Here is a 22,103-nt window from a genome sequence, read left to right as displayed (position 1 = left end):
CAGATGTTGGGAGCAAGAGTGTCCACTTCTGCTTGCTCAGCACTGCAGGAGGAAACAGCAGCACAGGCCTGTGTTAATGTCACAAACAAAAACAAGTAAAACAGATCAAAGCTTCGGGCTTTCAAAAGATTTCATTTTGGTGCAGCTGTAGGACCCATCTGCTCTGGATGCTAAAAGGAGAGGGAACAGTGCAAGGAGCCAGCAAGACAAGGTGGCTGCGTGCAGCATCATCCTCAGGGGCCTCCAGGGCTGCGCTGTGCTCAGGCTCCCTCCTCTCTGGGCTGTCCACTCTGGCTCCCAGACCTGAGATCCTCACCAGCTGCTCCACAGCCCCGGCTGCATTTCCAGACAGGGGACCCTGTTCCTTCAGTGCAGCCCAGGAACTGCCCAGTTTGAAGAACAAGGGAATGGGTAAACATAGGGTGCTGCTCGGGTTCTCTATTGCTCATTACCTCATGTGTGGCGACTAAGCACACACACTGTACACTGCATTTAGTTTAGGCCAATAGAAATGACAGTAAGAAGACAAAAGGAAAGGGATGTAGCCAGGGCCTCAGGCACTGAGGTTTACAGACAGGTATAAGCACTTGGTTTGAAAATATTACACTAGCTTGCCTGCTGCAAAGTGTGCCTTGGCCCTTCTCGAGCAACCTGCTTTGATGGCTACCCTTCAAACGAGCTGTGCATGGGCCTTCTGAAGTTTCTTTTCTGAGCCTCGAACTGCTGACTGCATATCCATGCAAGCTTCTTGAATTAATTTACCTAAAGGACTCTTGTTGTGAAGTGGTGCTGGCCCTTGCATGGGGGTCTTGCTAGGAGGAGCGCTGTGCCAAATGCATGCCAAGCCCAGGGGCATGGTGTTCCTTCAACACCTTCCCTTGCTGTGTGGCAATGGCTCTTCATCCCCCCCCTTGGAGCGTACCAGGAGCCCCGTACAATGACTGCTCACACAGAAGGCATCTGTGTTGTGGCTGGAATCAGAGAAATGCCACTTCCCTCCCTCCACCCCCCAAAACAAGCCACCTCTCAGGTCTGACTGTGAGATGTTGAGTGGGAAGCTAGCAGCCAGCCTACGGGGAATTCTTACCCCAGGAACAGGCGTAGAAAGGAGACCAGCACACTGCAGCATTTTTGCTCTACATAGGTGGAACAAAAAGGTGATGGTGTAAAACAAGCTCCCAGTTACCAGGCTGGTGTGTCACAAAGACACTTAACTATCTGTGGAGCTTTTCTTACATGTCAACAAGATTTGCTGTGCAGGACAGCCTGGTGTTCCTACACTGCATTTCCTTTTTGATTTGAGAAAAGCAAGCAATCCTTACGCCCCTTTAGAAACAAGTTAGTTTTGTATTCTTTCCCCTAAAAAGCAGCCATCCATGCTCCTTGCCTCGCAATGTGGGTGAGCGACCCCTGGTTGTACACCAGGCACCATACAGCCTAACGGGCTGGTGGGATCTGAGCTCCTGGTGCTTTCACCAGCCCCACAGCATCACCCTGCAGCATCACAGCGGCCCCATGGTACTCGGAGTGCTAAGAGGAGCAGTTCAGCGCCTTAGCTTTAGAGAGCTGATGGGTCTTCCTGGCAAACATTTAAACGGGGACAGGGAAGTTATCTCAGTGCAGCCTCCTGGCCAGGCCCACAGCTCAGTAGCTGCCTTCCTCCCTGCCCACACCGCTCAGTGCTGGGCAGCTCTTCCAGCATCTCACTGCTGCCGTTACGTCTCCTTCTGGCTTGCCATGTTTCCGGCTCCTGCGGCTTGGAAGGTCCAAGGAGCAAGAGCCCCGCGCTGCAGGTGGCAGACAGGAGCAGCTCTGGCATTGCCCACAGCAATGAGAACACAAACCCTCAGGTACCGACTGCTTCAGTGCGACAAACACGGGCAGAGACAGATTGTGGGGGCAGCTGTAACCAGTCGCGCACATTGGTGGCGCAGCCCGTGCCTGCATTTGGACAATCTGGCTTTTTTGATTATTTTTTTTCACCTCCTGCTCAGAGTTTCAGGACTATGGCAGGCCTGACCCAGAAGCTGCCTTGTGTGCCTTGAAGAGGCTATTTCTGTCCTATTTCCTTGCTTTTATCAGCTGGTTGGAATACATTGTGAGCATTTGAAAAGGGAAAAGAGAAGAAGAAAAAAAAAAACAAGCTGGCCTGCTAAGATGGGCCGTACAGTGCTAAAGTGGTTACCCAGCCTCAGAGACCCACAAACCAGACCTGACAGGACTCCTCCCCCCTCCTCAGTCTCATTCTTTATTGTTAAGGTCAAATAAAATATGTTCCCATGATCCTTACGCATTCCTATGGAAACAACTTTAAACAAACAAGCTGCTCGCCTGCGTCTGGACAGCAAGCAGCGAGATTACTGTAACACAAGATCCCGAAAGCCATGGGGAGCCCGGATGCGCTGGAGACACTGGCGGCACCACGCAGCTCACAGCCAGGCACCAACAGGGTCCAGGAGCTCGTGCGTGGGGAGCCAGGGAGTGGGGGCACCCAAAGCCCTTAAGCAGGAGACAATCCTGCACAAGCAAACCTCACACCTGGCCAGCACCAAAGGGACACCACCAAAGGGGAGCAGTCTGCAAACCTGCAAGGGACAGGACCAGCACCTCCCTGCTCCTCTCATTTCTGTCTGTGCACAAAACTATGTCACCATGTGCACCACGGAGTCAATGCTAGGGTGGAGATGCTGCCGGTCCTCCCTGCTGATGCCAGTTGCTGCTGGAAAAAGCCTTCCTGAAGCTCACAGGTGGGTGCTTTCTAGCACCCAATACTGGGCAAGACATTGTGCCCTCACAGGATGACTCTTATCATGTTGGCACCCTGAGGATGTGCCTGGAAGTTGATTCTGTAGCCAAAGCCATCCTTCAGGGCTGTCAGCCCTGGCTCCTGGCACAGTTGTGCTGGGAAATCCCAGCTTCAGCCACAAAACCTCCCCTCTCTGGCACTTGCAGTCCCACCACAAGACCAGCACAAGGGCACCGGGTGAACAGACAGAACGGCCCCTGTGGTCTTTGGCTGAACAGTTCTGCTCTAAGCTGTGGCAGGGACTCGCATTCCCTCTTGTATTTTTTTTCCCCAGCGTTTCCCATCATCAAGAAGATGAGCTTTTCCAAGCCCAGCTAGAAATACCGCTGAAAATCAAAGTTATCATCAATCCAAGCAGCCCCAACTGGTCTACCATGGGAAAACTGAAGACACATACTCCCCAAGCCAAGACAGGATCCTCATGTTCAGGCAGTGACCTACCCAGAAGTGTAGCAGCCAGCCTGTGCAGCCAGCCACTGCCAGGTGGCATGTAGCGGTGTGGGGGATGAGAATTTCAGAGTTGCACAAGGCTGGAAATGCACACAGGAAAAAATTCTGCTGAACCACACCAGGATGACCCAGTGAATGTGCATTGCATTGCTCATGGAGTCCTCAGCTCAAGGAGAGCAGTGGTCCTCACCCACTCCCCTCCATGGGGGATTCTGAGCCTACGGAACAGCCACATCATCTCCCTTAGCATAACTGGCAGACGGCCTTGGGGAAGGGCTCACGAAAGAGCTTAACATGTAGGCTACAGGAATTGCATCCAGGACTGTCCCTGCCAGACCACATCCAAGTAAGGCAGGGGGCAGGAGGGGCTTGAGGCAGGCATGAGCCAACTGCTTCTGAGCAGAACAGCCAGGTTTGGAAGGAATTTTGGCTGCAGGTCTGTAGGTCACTGGGTCCATGTAGGGATCAGTGTGGACCAAAGCCATCTGCCCTCAGCCCTCCAGGTGCTGCCAGCCAGGAACAAGGGCTTGTCACAGTCCTGCCCTCAGGAGGGATGAGCCGTGTGACAAAGCAAGAGTTGAATGCTGCTCCTGAGGCAGCAGTCACTGTCACATTTCTCCAGGTTACCGCATGTCCAAGTGGTATCAGGGCATACACTACATGGAAAAGCAATAATGCAAGTAATTTAATTGTATCTGTCTTCAATTTAATGCAACCAGCTGGCTTGTGGCAGGCCAGCAGCCAGAGGGTTGTGGATAATTGGGGTATGCTGATCACAGCTCCAGACAAACTTCTCTTCAGTAGATGTGGGTAGTTGCTATAAGCACAGGAAAAAAAAAAAAGAGAGAGAGAGAGAACTGTGCTTTAATACTGCAGAAACATCAGCTAAGAAACACTTTTCTCATTGGTAGAAGCAAGCAGGGAAATGTTAGGTTGGGAGAAGGGCTCACCAGGCTGGGAATGCCGTGATCTTTGACGTTTTCTGCTTGTTTCAGCCACAGTGGGAAGCCCTATATAAAGTCCTGTTCCAAAGGGAAATACCTGCCATTACCCTACGACTGGAAAAGCAGAGGAAGAAGAATGCAAAATGACTTGTCATTAAATGCCTGCCACAGGTCAGGGTAGAGCAAAGGCCAGGTTCAGGTTTCCCTTCTAGCCAGGGAGAGGCCATGGCAGAGTGAGCGGCTGCACTCAGAGACCTCAGCTGAACCTCACATTGCCCTGCAAAACGTACTTCCTCCACGCAGAGCCAAAAGATACTGACACTGTGTCCCTTCCTCACATGCCATCAGGTCCAGAAACTCTTCTGTTAGCAACCCCAGTCTCCTTTCCCACCTCCCTTGAAAAAAAAAAAGCAGTTGCTCTGAACATTAATGTGTTTATTCAGCATTTGAGCAGCTCTAAAATGCCAGATGCAGAGGCTGAGTTGTGCTTGGAGTCTCTCACTTGCACCCCGCCCTCCCCCCCCCCTCGCCCCCCCCCCAGTTAAATAAGATGCTGTAAGCAGCACTGTAACCCTCATCTTGCCAGGTTTCTGTGACATCCCCACAGCAGGGCATGGTGGAAGAACCATAGGGGCTCCTAAGGCCACCCAACCTGGGTGAATGCTGCTTCCCAGAATGCAAACAGGTAGAAAAACCCCAAAGCGAATGGTGCTGAGTGACCCACAGGCTGTTTCAAAGCCATGCCCATCCTGGCACAGAGCCTGCTGCAGACGCTGCTAATTGCGGTGTCTGCCTTGCCCCAGATGAGCTGGGGGGCTCTGGTTCGTGCCTCCAGAGTCAGAGCTTTGCCAGAGTGCTGGTGCAGTGTGGCAAAGATGGAGAATTTCAGTGCTGCATTTGCAGCTCCATTTGAAGCCTGCCCAGCATGTTGCAAGAGGATCCTTCATATCCCCAAAAGACAAACCCCACTTCCCCAACACAGAACTCCCCCAGAGCACTGCGCAGCTACTCACGAGCTCCCAGCACAGTCCCAGAGGCACTGAGGAGGCTGCATCAGCCTCTGGGGACACTGATAGAGAGGCAAGAAAGAGCTGAGCTACACAGCATCGTGTGTCCCTCCAGAGCCAGGATTAACCCTCTCATCATGCTTTTTCCTTTAGTATCACAGTTACAGTGACTAATCCCATTGAGCAGGGATTGTTCGCCCTCGCACACAAAGCCCTGCTTTGTCTAAGTGCAGGATTGACACTGCAGAGAGCAGAAAAGCCTCATTTCCGGGGCTTTCCAAACCCCACGCTGCAAATCCCAGGGCTGACAGGATGGAGCATGACCGCATGCTCCATCTGAGCAGCAGCAGCAGCACGGCTGCACCTCCCTGCTGCCAGGGCTCTGCTTTTCACGGCTGCTCTCCTTTTTGCAGGTGGACCGCATCACTGCCACCAGAGACTGAGTGCCGACGCTGCTTCACCGCTCGCTTTGCACACAGCTGCCTGAGGAAAAGGAGCAATGGGTGAGCTGCGGGCAGCCAAAACCACATCCCTGGGCTACCTGTTCTGCCCACACCCCGGGGCATCAGTTGGAAGTGACGAGCATCAGTCAGGTCCTGTCTGCTCTGCACAACCCAGGCTGGCAGCCCCAGATTGGAGTGTTTTGCACTGAGCAAGGCGTAGAAAACCCACTCAATATGTGACAAACAGTCATGGGTTATTCTGTTTGATGGTTGCATTTTGCACTGCAGTTCTTGCCGTTTTTAGGTTTCAAACAATAAAGGATTACACGCATCTCTCTCTCTCTCTTTTTTTTTTTTAAGCAAATGTCAGAAGTGAAGCATTCTACTTTGGCGGTGCTGGTGTTCGTCTTTTTTGGAGAGGTCCTTCCCATCTTGGCTTCTGCAGCCAAAGAAACAAAGCAAAGTTCAGGACTTCCCCAGCCTCCTTTCTGTCCCTGCCCAATTACAGCTTTAACAGCTAAAGTCAAATTTTCTTTGACATGAACTCCTGGCTAGCATTGTGAGGACAATGCTAGCCAATGCATGACATGTAAAGCTTGGACGTTTAGTCCTTGTGATGGTTTTGCAGGTCACGAGAGCCTGGCGAGACAGCCCTGCATCTCTCTCCATTTCTTTAACACACCAGTCCATGCAGACAAGAAAAACCTGCTGAAATATCAATGGCAAGCTCCTGGTAGTGGGGAAAAAACATTGCCTACCATATGTCAGATTAAGAAGCTACAAAAGCAGTATGAGAGGCAGAGGAGGGGTGGCTGGGGGTTAAAATTATGGGGCTGGGATGTCATGAAACACCTTCAGTCCAGTGGGGACTATGGCTTGTGGTGGCCCTCGGAGACAGGCTGCCTGGATTGCGCAGGGGACCCTGCTAGCAGGAGCAGGGTCTGAACTGCAGAGGCATAAAGCTTGCACCACTGTGTAACTCATGGGTTGTGTATTCCTGACACTAATAAGGACCAGGCCAGCCAGCCCCACGTGGTCCCTTGTCACAGGTTAGAGGTGGCATCAGGGATCAGCACTACGTGGCAGCTACTACCGCAAAACCCACTGGGATTCACCCAGACTGTTTAGCTGTGACAATCACCAGCCTTTTGCACACACAGTGCTCACACAGATTCCCTTCAGGACTGATAACCTTTTGCAAAAGTGCTTTAAGCTTTGCTAAGGCAGATCTCAGCAAGGAAGGGAGAAATTCTCACTGGTGTTGCAGAAAGCAATAGTTAAGGCTGGCTTATGCAACTACCAGATTTTGAAGGGGCTGTATTGGTGAGCTTTCATTCACCTCCAAATGAAGAGGGAGTGAAAGAGTAAAGCTTTTCTGTTTTTAAACAAAACCCAGGTTGCTCAGTCACACCCCTCTAAGCACCAAATAGACCTGCAGTAATGCCACAAGGGGAAGGTAGGAAACCAGACTTTGCAGATTGGTATGGGCTGGGAAAAGGACTCAGCAGCAGACTGAGAAGCAGCACTTCCTGGGCAGTCTCATGCTGAGACTTGAAAAGAAAAAAAACAGCTGTTTCCAGTTATGCCAGGTGAAAAGGAGGGATGGGGATTATGCTTAAGTCAAGCTGTCCTGCTGGGGCAGGGCAGTGTCCTTCACACTGGTACTGCACGATGGGGGGATGGACGGGGACATACCCAGCCTGTGTGCGACCTCCCCAGCACGCACATCTGTGCAATGTCCAGCTACACAGCAGAGAGCATGGAAAACCCTTGGAACATGGGTTGTGCTTGCCTGCATGCTAGGAAACTTTTCTCACCATTCAGGCAGCAGCTGAAGGATCAAGTAGGAAAAATTGTAATTTGAGGGGTCCTGCTGGCAAATCCTTATCCCAGGCCAGAGCAGTAGAAGCAGCTGCTCCACAAGGACTGAGCACAGAGCTTGGGCTTTATTTCAGGTCCTGTTCTTGGGATTTCAGCCATTGCTGCCTAATCATTCCTTATCTCAATTCAATCAGCATGATGCAGCCTGTGGTGAAAAATAATTCCAAAAAATAAACAAAACAAAATAATAATTAAAAAAGGACAACAACAAAAAAATAAAGCAAGCACCCCAAAAATCTGTAATGTTTGAACTGACCCAGACCATCTTGACTGACAGTTGTGCCTCCAGATCAAGGGCACACAATGAAAATAAATGAAGTGCAGACAAAGCTCACTTTTTTAGCAGAAGCTCCTTTAGCCTATTGTTGGCTAAATTTAGGCCAGCTGCAGGTAAACTGTTGCAGAGCAGGGGACACGAGCAGCCCTCGAGCACACTTCTGCACTTCTGGTGCCACAGCTTGTGGGAAAGTGTCAGTGTTTTCCAGCTTTGCTTTACTAGGCTAATTTAGCCTATTGTATGAAAGATGCATTCTGTTTATTGCCTTCTGGTGCAGGGTTTTTGTCCTGCAGTAGCCCAGGTAGGAATTTGTTTTCTCCATCTCCCTTCTGCCAGGACTCCCCTGCTGGGGCTCTCTCGCTCTCTCCAAGGTTTGTGTGAGCTCAGTGGAGCTGCACACTCAGAGAGAGCTGGCATCACTTCAGTGCCCTCCCATACCCCAGGAACATGCACAGGGCGCATAGTGCAGGGAAAAGGAGCATCCTTACCCCCAACACAATCTGCTTTTGACTGAAATTATCCAGATGAACTCACAAGCAACCCTGTGCTTATTTTAGCTCAGGATCATTTGCAATGGAGTTGTACTGGCCTTCCTCATTGCTGCAGGGTTTTGCAGCTCTGTGCCAAGGCCTTCCCCTGCCCTTCTCCCACACAGGCTCTGCCCCAACAGTGCCACTTATCCCTGACCCCTGAAGCCACAGAGAGTTTTTGCGTCCACCTCGGTGATCCCCCATGGTGATTTGTTTAAATTGGTTTAGCCCAGCTTCCAGAGCTGTTATGATGCTGCTGCACAGAGAAGTTGGCTTTTGCAATGCTACAGTTTGTCATCTAAATCAGGATTATTACATTCTTGTGCACTTTGCCTGCATGGCAAGTATTAAAAGATCCCATGAGCTAATGCAATCCCTACCTACATCTATAATCAGGATCTGTTTTTAACCTGAAGAACCAGCTACTTCTCTGGCTGGTTTACATCCTGCTTTTTTTTTTTTTTTTTTTTTTTTTTGTTCTCACATTCTGGTCTGCTTCTTATTTATTTAATTTTATGTTGTGGGAATGTAAGAATGTGCCACAGTGGATTAGGCCGGAGGCCTGGGTGGTCCAGCACTTGGCTTCAGATGGTGGCTGTTTCAGCCAAATTGTTTCAGCAAGAAATCATTTTGAAGAGGTGTAAAGCGAAGGCCAAGTCTCCTCCAGTCTGTATTCGGGCAAAAGCCCCTGCACACCAGCGAGGGGCAGGAAGTTTCCACTTCTCTTCCTTAGTTTGCTGCAATGGGGACACCTGTGCCAGCATGGGCAGGTCACTGTCACAGGCAGGAGCTGTGTGACGCTGCCCATGCATCTCCACAGTGGGGGTGCACACAGGAAAACAAACAGGAAAATTTGTTCTAGGAAATGGCAGAGAATGACAAAGAACCTGCCTGGTTTAGGCCACTGACGTACTGAGGGGCACTGAAAGGTGACCACAAAGGGAGACTTTGTGCAATTGGACTTTGTTCTGCTGCACCATGTCAGGAAGGAGGGATCTGCAAATACTGCTCCCAGAACAAATGAAGGTCAACATGGCCAGGTACAAGGTCCTGTGTCTGGGCTGGTGCAATCCCAAGCATCAGAATCATAGAATCATTAAGGTAGAAAAAGCCCTCCAAGATCGTCTGGTCTAACCATCCCTCTACCACCACTGTCATCCACTAAACCATGTCCCTAAGCACCATGTCCAACCATTCCTTGAACACCCCCAGGGATGGTGACTCCACCACCTCCCTGGGCAACCCGTCCCAATGCCTGACTGCTCTTTCTGGGAAGAAATGTCTCCTCATTTCCAACCTGAACCTCCCCTGGTGCAACTTGAGGCTGTTCCCTCTGGTCCTATCACTAATCTGCAAGAAGAGGCCAACCCTGAGCTCCCCACAGCTTCCTTTCAAGTAGTTGTTAGAGAGCAATAAGGTCTCCCCTGAGCCCCCTCTTCTCCAGACCAAACATCCCCAGTGCCCTCAGCTGCTCCTCACAGGAGTTGTGTTCCAGGCCCTTCACCAGCTTCGTAGCCCTTCTCTGAACATGTTCCAGGGCCTTGATGTCTTTCAAAGCTCAGAGATGAGTGAGCTGAGAGCAGCCCTGCACAGAGGAGGACTTGGGGGTAGCAGTGGATGAAAAACTTAAAATGAGCTGGCAAGGTGCCCCATCTCTGGAAGTGCTCTAGGCCATGTTGGATGGGGCTTTGGGCAACCTGATCTAGTGGGAGGTATCCCTGCACATAGCAGGGGGAGGGAGGTGCTTTAAGGTCGCTTCCAACTGAAATCATTCTGTGATCCTACAGCAGAGAAGGACACAAGGACAGGGCACAGCACAGGCTGGGTGTAGCTCCATTGTGCTCCTGTGTGCTTTCCAGTTTGCATGCAGCAGGCCATCTGCCTCCAGAAGTGTATGGTCATCAGTTGTTGCAAGAAGAGGAGAGAAACACTAGGAACAAAACTACTCTGTTGCTGCTTACAACCTGCATGAAGCAGCTTCTTTGTAAAAGATGGATGGCAAAAAGTGAACATGGCATTTCTTTGGCGTTCATGCACATGATTCTTTCAGCTGTCTGGTGCAGATGACACATGATTCCCTTCTGTTTTTTTAGGAAGTTTGTTAACAGAAGGCCAGACTTGGAAGGCTTGAAGCATGGCTATGGAGTCACAGCTGGAACAGGCATGAGACCAAGATATCTGGAGACAAAGGGAAGTTCTTGCCAAGAGAAAAATCAAAAGCTGTTTTGTAAGGTGAGCCAGATGCCCTTCTAAGGCATCCTATACATCAAGGCCAAATCCTGGAGCACTTGTCCTGGCAGCAGTCTGGCTGTACCACTTTCCCAAATACACTTCAATGCTTCGTAGAGGACAAATAATATTTCTGCAAAGCTCAGTGCTACTGTTTGCCTCTTCCACCTGCACTGCAACCAGAAACAATGTGCCCATATCTGCAGCAATGCACAATGATGCAAGATTCCCTTAGAGCCATTTTACATGCATGCAGTAAGATACACTTGTACCACTACTTTGTTGTGCTGTCCTAGGCTAAGAAGAAATCTGGGAAATTTCCACAGTTTTCTGAGGATCTTCAGATCAGAGGATACAATTTCTGAAGCTGGGCTCCACATATCCACGGTGCTTCTCAGGAATGTCTGCAAAACGTTTGGCTTTGTGAAGAAAAACCTAAGTCCTCTCTTCTCTTTGACATTTGCGTTGCATTTGTTCCCACGTCAAATAGTTCAGCCTGCACAGGGAACTCCTTTGTCTGCTTGGCCTTTGCCTGGAAACAAGACAGGATGGGGTTTGATAGCATCCAGTCCTGATTAAAAGCCAGAGCAGTGCTTTCTTAGTCACTATCTCTGATGTCTTCCATTTATAATGGGCACTCTTTAAAACCTTGCCAATTTGGCCTCAGATAAGTAGATAGAGTTACCTCCATATTTGCAGCATTACCTAAGCTTTCCTCTGCCTGTTACAGAGAACACTGGATATTTAAAGAACCCACAGGAACTAATCCTGTGGGATTTTTTATTTATTTATTTTTATTCCAAAAAACCCTAACAGCTATGCAGCCTTTTAGGCCCTAACAGAATCACCATGAAACAGAGATCGAGTTATAGGAGGTTTGCACCAGCCAAGATCCTGGCTCCAGGTCCTATGGCAAGGTCTCTGGCACCACCAGGGATGCCCAGGGTCTTTCACAAATCCAGTTCCAGGGCTCCGGTCAGAAGCACAAAACTCTTCAGTGTGTCCAACACCTGGTTTGAGTCAGTGACCGTAAATGTTGAAGGAATGTGTGCACTAGCTGAGAACAGCTTGTGAGGCGGTGGATGGTCAGGTTTTAACTCCTATAAATGAAAGCTTTCATTGTAACATGCAAATCTAGCTATCTGAGCTCAGGTTTTATTTTTGAAGTAACAAGTGCCACCAGCAACTCGGCTCCAGGAGCTTCCTCCCTGTATCCACCAAATCTGACTTTTTCCATGCCCAGTTGATGCTCCTGTCCCACGGAGCTGTCCTGGGAGGTCCACAATGCACAGATCGCTGCTGCCCTGGAAATGGGCAGCATCAGCCGTCACTGGGTACAAATGGTTTCACCTCCAGACTAGTTTGTTTGCAGAGAATGAAACCACATAGGAACCTGATTTCATAACATCACCAACCTTGGCCAGGAAAGTCTGACTGAAGGGAGCAAAATACTGAGGTCTTGTTCTCTTCTGTTCCTGCTGAAGATGATGCCTCAGGTGCCATATGCACTCTCACTTCATCCAGTGTCACGGTCAAGAATTGAAACTGTATTTCTAACTCACTGTATTATTTGGGTCAATACAAATGATTCAGTCTCCAAGAAGAGCAGCCTGTAAGATCTCCTATGACTTAAAACAATTGTCTAGTTTGATGTCATGTTTGGCAGGCAGGCTATCCTAAGCACCTAGGAGAATAGCTCTGCTAACAACTACCTTTTTCATCTTTGGCAGGTTATTTACCTCCACATTCTTCTCTTAAAAAACCAAAAACAAACAAACAAACAAAAAAAAACACACACAAACTATAAAAACAACTAAAATACAAAAAAAAATAAATCTTGTTTTATTTAGCAAGCCTGGGGGAGAAGTCTGGACCAAGCCATCCACATCCCTACCCAGACAGGATCAGAGGCAGAGGCAGACAAGTGAGAATGACTTCAGAATTTGACCTTCTGAGCTGGACTCTTAAGAAAACAAACAGAAAACCGTCTGATGCTACTACAGTTATTTCAATTTTCCATGACAGCCTGTGAAATAAGCTTCTGTAATTGTTACTACTTTAAGCCAACAGTATATTACACACACAGAAAGACACTAATCTTACCCCCAAAAAGTAACTACCATAATATTCAGACTGTATCACATAAAAATAGAAAAACCTGAGTTCTGCCCTGGGGGGTTCTTTCCTGGCAGTCAATGGAAATGCTGCCCATATATCTCATGCTGGCTCCCTTGGCTCCTTGCTGCTGTGCTGCATCTGAGGAGACAGCTAAAAATACTTTCAATACATTCCTAATATTTTTTCCACATCGGCTGTTGCCGTAGTTACCAGCGAGCCTGCTGTGCTACTCCCAAGGGGGGGAGGGGGGGCACATGCAGCCATAAGTGGGATTGCCTGGATGGGTCTCCCTGCCTCGTACTCCACGCAATGCATCTTGCCAGCACAGGCAGGGTTTCCTGTGGTTTCCCTGGAGAAGAAGCAAACCATGGCCAGGCTGTGGCAGCAGAGGAGCCATTCGCTGACCCGTGGCCTACAGAATTTTTCCCAGTTTTTCTTAAAAATAGTTCAAGGTTTGCCTAGGCAAGTCATAGCAGAGCTGGACAGGATGTTATATCGCAACACTCAGAGGCAGACAAACCTTTTAAAGGCCATAGATGCTCACATTTTGCCTGTCACCCATCACCAAAAATGAATAAAATGAATGCAGACATACTCTAGTTCTTGTTCACTTCTAGTTCACTTTTCTGGAGATTTTGCATCGAGTAAGAACCCTGTTGGAAAAGGATCCTGACACCCCCCATTCCTTGTCACCCATTAGTGTGCCCTGGATGTACCGGGAGACTGTGAGAGCTCAAGGAGAAACGAGCACTAAGCGTCTTCTACAAGTAGCTAGCAATACACCCCAAAGGTACACAGCAGCAGGCCTCAGGAAGGATTCTAAATGGGAACAGAAAGTGGAATATAGAAATCCCTCTTGCAAGTAAAAGCTAGCTCATAGGGTAATTCAGTTTTCCACTCACTGTGGCATTTTTGCATGCTATCATTTCTCCATTCCTATTAATTCCTCCAGCTCTGGAAAAGGCCCCAGGATTTAATGACTGTGAAGAACCAGAGAAATTCCTTTTCAGACTGTGGTAGGGTTAGCTCATGATGTTACTCTGGGCCATATCTGCACTGACCAAATGACACAAGAAAACACCTTCCCTCCTGCTCTGAGCCTTCCAGCGATGTTTCCCCTTGCTAGAACCTTCCCCTGCTAGCAAGAAAGACCAATGAAAGCATTTAAATATTAACATATATTTAAATAATCACAAGAAGTATCAGCAGTTTTTGCTGGCAGTGTGCTACAGGCTGTCAGGCACAGCCTGCATACAATGTGATATTCTGTAGCTCACGCTGCTTTTACATTTTATAGCTGTTTCTTAAAGAAAGATTGTTATGTTCTCCAGCAACATGAACAGAGTAAATAGGATCCTGCCATGCCTCAAGTCTCACTGCTGTTTCCATGAACCCTCTTACAAGAGCCTTATCTATGACTTAAGGGGCATTCTCTGACAGAATTAGATAAAAACACACACACACAAAGCCATAAAAATTTGTTTCCCTACCAAGCAAGGAGCTCTTCAGATGCCCAAAGCTAGGCCAGATTTTGGAGGAGCAAGCAGTCTGCCTGCGAGCAGGGCCCTGTGAGGAGGTCCTGTTCCCTGCGCCCCCCTCAGGGTCCAGCACGATGAGGCCAGAGCTGCTGGCCCTGTGGCCGCCTCTACCAGGGTGCAAGGCCCAGGGGACAGTGGCCTCACTCCCTTGCACACAAAATACAAGGCAACTTGCCCTTCTGGCTTCCTCCAGATACTGCAGGCACACTCCTCGTCTCTGTTACAGCCCGCTCCGCAGACAGGCTGGTTCCTGGGGAGCTTTGTCAGCAGCCGCCCCGAAGTCGCTGCATGTGGCCCCAAAGCCACCCACCTGTCCCATGGCCCTGGTGCCTAGCCCTGCTCTGGGTGGGCTTGTGGGGGGCACAAGAGGGGTGCATTAAGAGCCAGCCACAAGCACAGCGTTGCTCAACCGCCTTGCACACACAGCTCATTGTTTGCAGCCATGCTGCTCTAAAAATGGCGTGTCCTGGGGAAACAGTGATGAAACCTGCATTTTTGTGCAAATTCATGTCCTGAACACCCTGGAGCTACCATCAAGGCTTGTCAGGTTTGCACCATCTCTTCTGTGTTTGGGCTGGTCTGGGGTTAAAATTTCCTGCCTGTTTTTATTATTATTATTATTATTATTATTATTATTATTATTATTATTATTATTATTTAATTTTAGCCTGTCCTCTTCTGAGAGGAACACCTATGATTTTCTTTCATGCTCTGCATTAGAAAAACACTTCTTATCAGAACCAGATTGCAGACTGCATTGAGTATCATGGCTTCCTCATTGCATTTGCTACATACAGATTTGTTTTCTAAACAAACAAATAAAAAAACCCAGACACATAAGAAAAATCCTGACTAAGCCTCAACTTTCAAGGCTTTTTGCACTAAGATAACCACTAGCTTGCATTTTCAGAAAAAGTTAAAAAGCATGCACTTGCATGATCTGCTGAAACAGGGCAGGGTGTCGAGGCTGAGCTTCCTCATAATCTGTTAATCTTCTTTTTGGAATAAAATATTCCAACTACATCAAAATCCAGAAGGGTCAGAAATTGTTAAGTAGTAAGGAAGAAAGCAGTTATACCAGCACATGTGACAGGAAACTAGCTTAGGTAGCCCTAGTACCCAATATGCTGCGTTAAACGTTGCTTTTGTTAAAGGCTGCTGAGTTAACTGCGTTACACATTATATTGGTTAGGAGGAGAGGCCCTTGGTACCAGCAGAGGAACAGACAGTTTAGGCTGTCTCATCCAAAGGAATTTTTGCCTTTTGTGTCAGGCAAAAGTGCTCTGGGCTTTCGGCAAGGAAAATCACCAAGTTTGAATTCTCCAAGGTGATGGAAAGTTAGTCATGGGAAAACTTGTGTCCCAGGATTCTCTCTTTGTCATTCCCTTTACCTAACCAATGAGTCTGATGGAGCACAACACAGATTTGTATAGTTCTTTAATAATAACATCAAGGTCAGCAAGAATAATGACTGAATTTAACAAATGACACATGCAACAAACAGAGGGAGTAAAACATCATTGCACAGCACTGGCTGAACTGACAAAACATAATTCAACATCAGAACAGAGGGCTTGCTTCTTTTCCTTTGCTGCATCAGCACCACATATAAGGCAACGCTACTGACCAGTTACCTTCAGATCTAGCCACAGTTCTCCAAAGCCAGACATTCCTCTCTTTCCCAAAATAAACAGTGACAGAAGATGCCTTCATGCACCAAGGAGTAGAGAGAGAATTCTGATGCCTGCCAAGGTTCATGCAGGCGAATGCTTCAAAATACAGCCAGCAACAATGGGTAACATTTTAGCAATAAAAAAAAAAAAAAAAAAAAAAAAAAAAAAAAAAAAAAAAAAAGAACCTTTGTCAAATGCAACTGCTTAGTCCTTTGAGGCTTTTGAGAACACATTGATAGAAAAGTTTTGCAAGAGTTAAAAACAAAGGGAGTAACCGAAGTGATGTACTTAGAGCAAATGAAAGAACTGTTTATTTAATGCCATCAGACATCTGTTTATTGCTGTTTAGACCAATCCTATACATAAGCACGTGCAAGTAGTAAACAGTGAGACCCGCTGAAGTCTTCTGATACTGCAGAGCAGATGTAGTGCCACTCAACTCCTTTTGATCTATAACGAACCTTTACTTAAAAATTGGCTAGTGTGGATTGATAGCCTGTGTAATGTGTTTCTAGGAAAGTTTTACAGAGATAATACATAGCTTACCATATATCAGTATATGGTACACCATCTAATTCAACCTTATTTACATAGCATTAATTGCCAAGGGAAGTTGATTTAAATTCAGACCCAAATTTCATTCTTAATACCTTAAGCTAGGTTCCTAAGATAGGACTGACATAGAAGGAGCATGACTTTTAAAAGCATTTGAAGTACCTCGGGAATGCCATTTTAGCACTTTAGCCACATTTAGGTTGATCCTAAACACAAGACCAGGTACAAATCTGCCACCAAACATGCTCTCATTTTTTTCTGAGAATGTTAGCAAGGGTCCACCAAAACTGAGCATGGATGCTTTGCTTCAGCACCAATTACCCCATGCCCAGTCGGTATCTAGCCACGTCCTGCCCTGAATGGATCTGCAAAACTCTTTGCCAACAGACTGGGGGAGTGGGCAGCCTGGAATTATAGTGCTTCAATTAATGCTACGTAAAACAGGTATTCGTCACTACAGGAAATATTTCTACATTTATAAAAAAAGCAATACAACCATAAAGAAAAAAATACAACAAGCACAGCTTGATACAATAACATGCCATGAAATGTCATTGGCTTTATAATAATTTACTACAACTTGAAAAATGTTCTTTTATCCACAATGGACAGGATATGCTTCCATCTAACATATGGTAAGCATGCAGTAACAATATATACAACAAAATTTTGGAGTTTATTTTTTATTTGTAAACTGGATGATTACATAGGGATATTTTAAAATGCCTTTCTAGCCTGACATAGGGTTTATTTTGCTTCTTTAATACTCTAGGGTTGTTTTTTTTCCTTTAATTTGGAGAGAATGAAGATTTCTATATACATCTGCAAGAAGTTAGTTTTAGTCATGGAATATACATTACTTTTATTTATTTTTGCCCCAGCAGTAGGTTTAGATTTATGGGTTTATATTTATTGCTTAAATGACATGAAAAACAAATTCTCAACACCATATTGTTGAAAATCAATGTGTTTTCCAAACTTTTTTGAAATACTGTGGATCTGTTAAGAGAAATATTAATCGATTTACACTATACCCAAGTTTTACACCTTTCAACATCACACCAAATCAAACAGCTATTTAACTAGATCCCATCCATCACAAGAGGGAGTTCAACTAAATTTGTGTCAGGGCGTTAAAAGCTTCCCACTCCCACCTGACAATCACAAAGTCGTCTTGTTGAACAAACCATTCTGTGGCTGATTTAATTTGAAATAGTGAGTAGCGAAACTGTTGTTTATTTTACAAATCAGGGACTGCTCTGTGCCGCCTGCAGACAAAACAGTGTTTTGGGGGAATTAATCAGCCTTTTTGCAGAATATCCAGCCTTGGCTGTAAAATGAGTCTTCAGCTCCATTGTGAATTCTCATCTTTGTGTTTATCTCATCGAAAAGATCGCATACTGACCTAACAAGGGTCAAGCTAGTGAATGACAGTTAGACAGGCCCTGGGTCTCATGGTAAGGTTTCATTCACATACGTTCTGACCAAGAGCATCCCAAGACAGGTCTCCACTGAGTCTTTCAACTGTTTCTTTTCTTCCTCGAGCTTTTTTCTTTTTTCTTCCCCCTATCCCTCCCTCCCTCCCCCCCCCCCTTTTTTTTCCTAGAAAAGCTAGAATTAATATTTCCTACAGCACTGAAGTAAGTACTTGGCAAAGCATTTCTTTATCTGGTAAAAAATGGTACAAGTATGAGAACCCTTAGAAATTCATAGAGCTGCAGCTACAAAGGCAATTTACCTTTTATGACTTTGCAATTTCCAGAGAGAGAGTCCTTTTGTGAGAACTGATCCTGACAGTAAATTAGGGAGCCAGAGGTCTGACTGAAGTGCAGTGATCTCACCTATTGCTAGCACTGTGTTTCAAAGACAGGTGCTCAGGAAGTTTGTTATATGTGCATATGCAATATTATGGAACATGGTGGGGGTCTCACAAAGGTGAGGAGAAAAGCATGGAGAAATGCAGCCAGTGCATTTCTTGGAAGACTGATTCCCTTCTTGTGTGTCTGGTGTGTGATTTTTGACTTAGTCAAAAACTGCTAAGTGAAGTGATATGGTTGAGAGTTGACTAGAGAAGTAAGCAACTGGCTCTTCTTCACTATGAGTTTGGAAGGCATCTGCTACTTACTCAGGAAGAGAAAACAGAAAATAAAAATCCATGTAGAAATATTTTTAGGGTGAAATAATGTAATTTACAGGAAAAAAACAAAAACAAAAAACAGAAACGCATCAGTGGTAACCATTTCAAACTGACAATAACAAGGAGCCCAAGCAGACTGGGTTTAAAGAAAATGATACACCTAACCACTGGTTTATATTCAGAAACTTTCCTTTTAAAATGGAAAACAGCATTAAATTACACTGCTGAACTGCAGACCTATTAGATGGGCATAATTAGATGGACATAATTAGTCTAAACTGAATGCAAAGACTCTTCTGTCAACCATACCTTTCCCAGATTCCTTTGCTTGATTTTTATGAACTCCTCTGTCCCATTGGGAGCACTGAAGGCTGACCTGCTGTGACTTACTCCTTGTCCTCAGGGGATGGGGTCAAAGCCTCGTGGCATACTGATATGTTCATTTTTCAGTGTAATTAATTTTCCTAGTAGCACTCCATTTTCACCTACCTGCACTTCCACATACCAACATACACAAATCCAAACACCCTACCCCTTCTCCTTTCTGGACCCTCCAAGATGACAATACTGTCCCTTCTCCAACTCATGGTCCATGGGAACAGCTGCCTGACATCAGTTCTTTTCAGATTCACCAGTGTTTCTATACTTGCAGACCTGCTGTTGTCATTATTTGCTCGGCAGCTGGCATGCGAGATGTGATCGGCTTTCTGCCACCCCTTGAGCCTTGCACCATGCAGTTTGTGCACTTGTCTTCAGGTAGCTGGCTGGGATCTGCATCCAGAGAGTCTTTCACGGACAAAGAGGGGGGAGAGCCTTGCTGAAATGGATCTTATTTGCCTTGTTCTTGCAGTCTCTTGGCTTTTCTTGCTTTGGTAGTTTGGTGGCACTGATGCACAAGGGATTTTAAAAATAAAAGAAAACTAAGGAGAAAGAAAACTACAAAGTTGTTCATTCTGTTGTCACCCATTCCAAAAATGGTGTGACATTCTCTGCCCTCCCCCAGCCCCCCCCCCAGCTGATGGATGTGATACAGTACTGCTGAAATAAGCCTCTCAAATGCTTCTGGAAGAGGCAGGAGCACAGCCGACTCCCTAGACTGCTGGGCGAGGCGGGGGCCGAGATGGAGGGGGGGCCCGGTTGGGTGGTGGGGCTTGGGGCGGTGGGGGGAGAGGTGGGAGCGTGGAGGATGGGGAGGGGGCATGGGGCGTGGGCGAGCTGGGTGGAGGGGGGGTATAGATGGGGGCTGGGGGTGGAGGGTTGTAGATGGGGGCTGGGGGTGGAGATGGCAGTGGGTATGCATTGTTGAGTGGGTATTTGGGGGGGGTCTCTGTGTTCTTCACTCTTGTGAAATTGATGCAACGGCCCTGGAAGAAAAAAGAACAAAGCAGAAAGTCAGTTACCGACTGAGGCAATGGCATCCCAGCCAGAGCCCCCACTTCTCGGGTGCAAGGCTGATGTCCATGCATACATTCCTGGGCACATTGCTTCATTCCCCCTTTTTCTCAGAGATGGATATTTTAAGAGCAAATCCTGTACTGAGCAACCAAGAGGTCAAAGTTAAATCCTAACAACAGCTCTCGTAGTGAAGAAGGATGTAAGCCTCTCTTGCTGCATCCTGACTCTAGGTCTTTATATAGAGCATCAAGTACTTTGAGTCATACTGGAGCTGCAAGAACTGCTCCCAATCCTTAGAACTGGCATCTGAGTCAGTGTACAGCCTGTGGTCCCTGCTGCGACAGAAGTCCCAGGCCTCAGTCTTAAACTTCCAACATCATGAAACCTGGCTTCTCCACCTTTGGAACCTCTTTCTTTTTCAAATACCCAGCTTTTGTGTTCTATTTCTAATCACTTGCCTACTGGGCAAAAAGGAAGATTTGTTTAACTAGGTTACTTGCTCAGATTTTTTCCTGAAGTACATCTATTTTTCATTAGGATGTCTTTCTATTCTAGTGCTTGTGTGAAGCCAGTCATCTGCTTTTCTTGCTCTCTGTGGGAATGGTGCTAAGCTACAGTGTGTTGTACATTTTTAAACAAAACCTTTGCCCTCTGAGATTTTCTTTATTTTTGGTCTTTTTTTTTTGGTCTTTTTTTCCTCCCAAGTTCCACCTGCAAAAGATCCTACTGTAAATACTCAAATGTCAGAATCAGCAGTATTGTATTATGGGTTCATTCTTTTAGATATGAAATCATCCTAAAAGGCACTAGAGGATTTCTGAGCCTGTCCTTTGTTTTTACATTCATGAAAATGAACTTATTTTCAGTTTTCCTCATTCTTCTCCCAGAATAAATGTCTTTACTGGTAACAAAATGCCAAATGAAGTATTGAGCCCATACAGGATGGAGCAGATCTTCTGAGGCAGCATCACTCCTCTGAAATCTCTACACGGTGCTGTATTGTCTCCCTGCTGTACACAGCCTATGGACAAATGCTCTGCTAAAAAGGGACCCAAAGTGAAGTAAGGGAGATGCTGGTAGAAAGCCAGAAAAGTGATGGAGAAGGATTTGACAGGGATGAGTGGAGCTGGCATGGAAGGGGCTGACACATAAAGAGATACAGACGGCTTCTCTCTATGTGCTCTGCCAATTATATCATCATGCATTGTGGATATGAAAAAACATCTGTCTGAGATGTAGCCATTCAGCAGAGGAAAGTGGATTCCTCACTGAAGCAGAGCAGCCCACAGCTGAGTGCAGGCTGTCTTGTGCAAGCAAAGGTCATTTAAGGAAAACAAAGATTTCACAGCGCCTTGAACCCTGCAAACATCACCTTGGGGCTGCTCTGAGCACGGTGGCAGCTCCCTGTGTGTCTCAGCCCCGGCCATCTGTCAGCAGAAAGAACCTTTGGCTTCAGCTTGGGCTCTCTTTGAGGAATGGGACTCTGGGGCACAGCAAAGACACACAGAAGGGCCAGGAATATGCTGATGGGATGATCATGCTGAGGGAAGCCTGAAATTAGCATGCTGCTGCATCAGCTTAGAGTGTCCTTGGTTCTATTTGCTCTCTGCAGGCTGGTGTCTCTGCTTTAATGTTGCTTTAATGCACTTAGCTGTGATTTTAAGTAAATACTGCAGGGCAGGCCTGCTGAGTGAGTGAAGGTCTGAACCCAAGATTAACCACTTCTGCTCAGAGAAAAACAAAACATGAAAATGTTTTCCTTATTCTAGTTCCATGTCTCCTGCAATGGAGCTTTAGCAGTTTCAGACTATTATTTGCACTAGTTTTGTTTTCTTTATTTATGTTGAAAATGGAATAAACCCGAACAAAAAGCAGCAGTCCAGGAATTCCAGCCAGAGAACAAAAAGTTGCAATTGTTTTTGCGTGGAGAGATACTCTGTCTGGATGCTCCAGGGGTGAGGTTATGGTGCTGCTGATCCAAATGGAACTGAGCACCACCCAAAGTGCATTCAAGAAGTTCAAAAATATGTGGGTTTGGGACTGGGGCAGGACTTAAGGACTGAAAACCATCTAGCACTCATGGCAATGCCCAAGGCAATGTCCAAAATGATATTACATCC

General features: G+C 46.7%; 2 protein-coding genes across 4 annotated transcripts in view; one reads left to right on the top strand and one right to left on the bottom strand.

Moving 5' to 3' along the window:
• Positions 1 to 5,983, top strand: part of GFPT1 (glutamine--fructose-6-phosphate transaminase 1) — a 43,446-nt gene extending 37,463 nt beyond the window's left edge. For both annotated transcript variants that reach the window (XM_072027178.1, XM_072027176.1), the window contains one exon: positions 5,621 to 5,983. In XM_072027178.1, the coding sequence (XP_071883279.1) occupies positions 5,621 to 5,650 (30 nt within the window). In that variant the 3' untranslated portion in view covers positions 5,651 to 5,983. The remainder of the gene's footprint in view (positions 1 to 5,620) is intronic.
• A 9,660-nt stretch (positions 5,984 to 15,643) lies between these two features.
• ANTXR1 (ANTXR cell adhesion molecule 1) overlaps positions 15,644 to 22,103 on the bottom strand; it is a 121,975-nt gene continuing 115,515 nt past the window's right edge. For both annotated transcript variants that reach the window (XM_038166876.2, XM_038166875.2), the window contains one exon: positions 15,644 to 19,952. In XM_038166876.2, coding sequence (XP_038022804.1) covers positions 19,680 to 19,952 — 273 coding nt within the window. In that variant the 3' untranslated portion in view covers positions 15,644 to 19,679. The remainder of the gene's footprint in view (positions 19,953 to 22,103) is intronic.

The sequence above is a fragment of the Anas platyrhynchos genome, chromosome 23 (genome assembly GCF_047663525.1).
Source record: "Anas platyrhynchos isolate ZD024472 breed Pekin duck chromosome 23, IASCAAS_PekinDuck_T2T, whole genome shotgun sequence".
NCBI lineage: Eukaryota > Metazoa > Chordata > Aves > Anseriformes > Anatidae > Anas > Anas platyrhynchos.
Note: the sequence above shows the minus strand (reverse complement) of the source record. Positions and strands in the feature narration are given on the sequence as shown.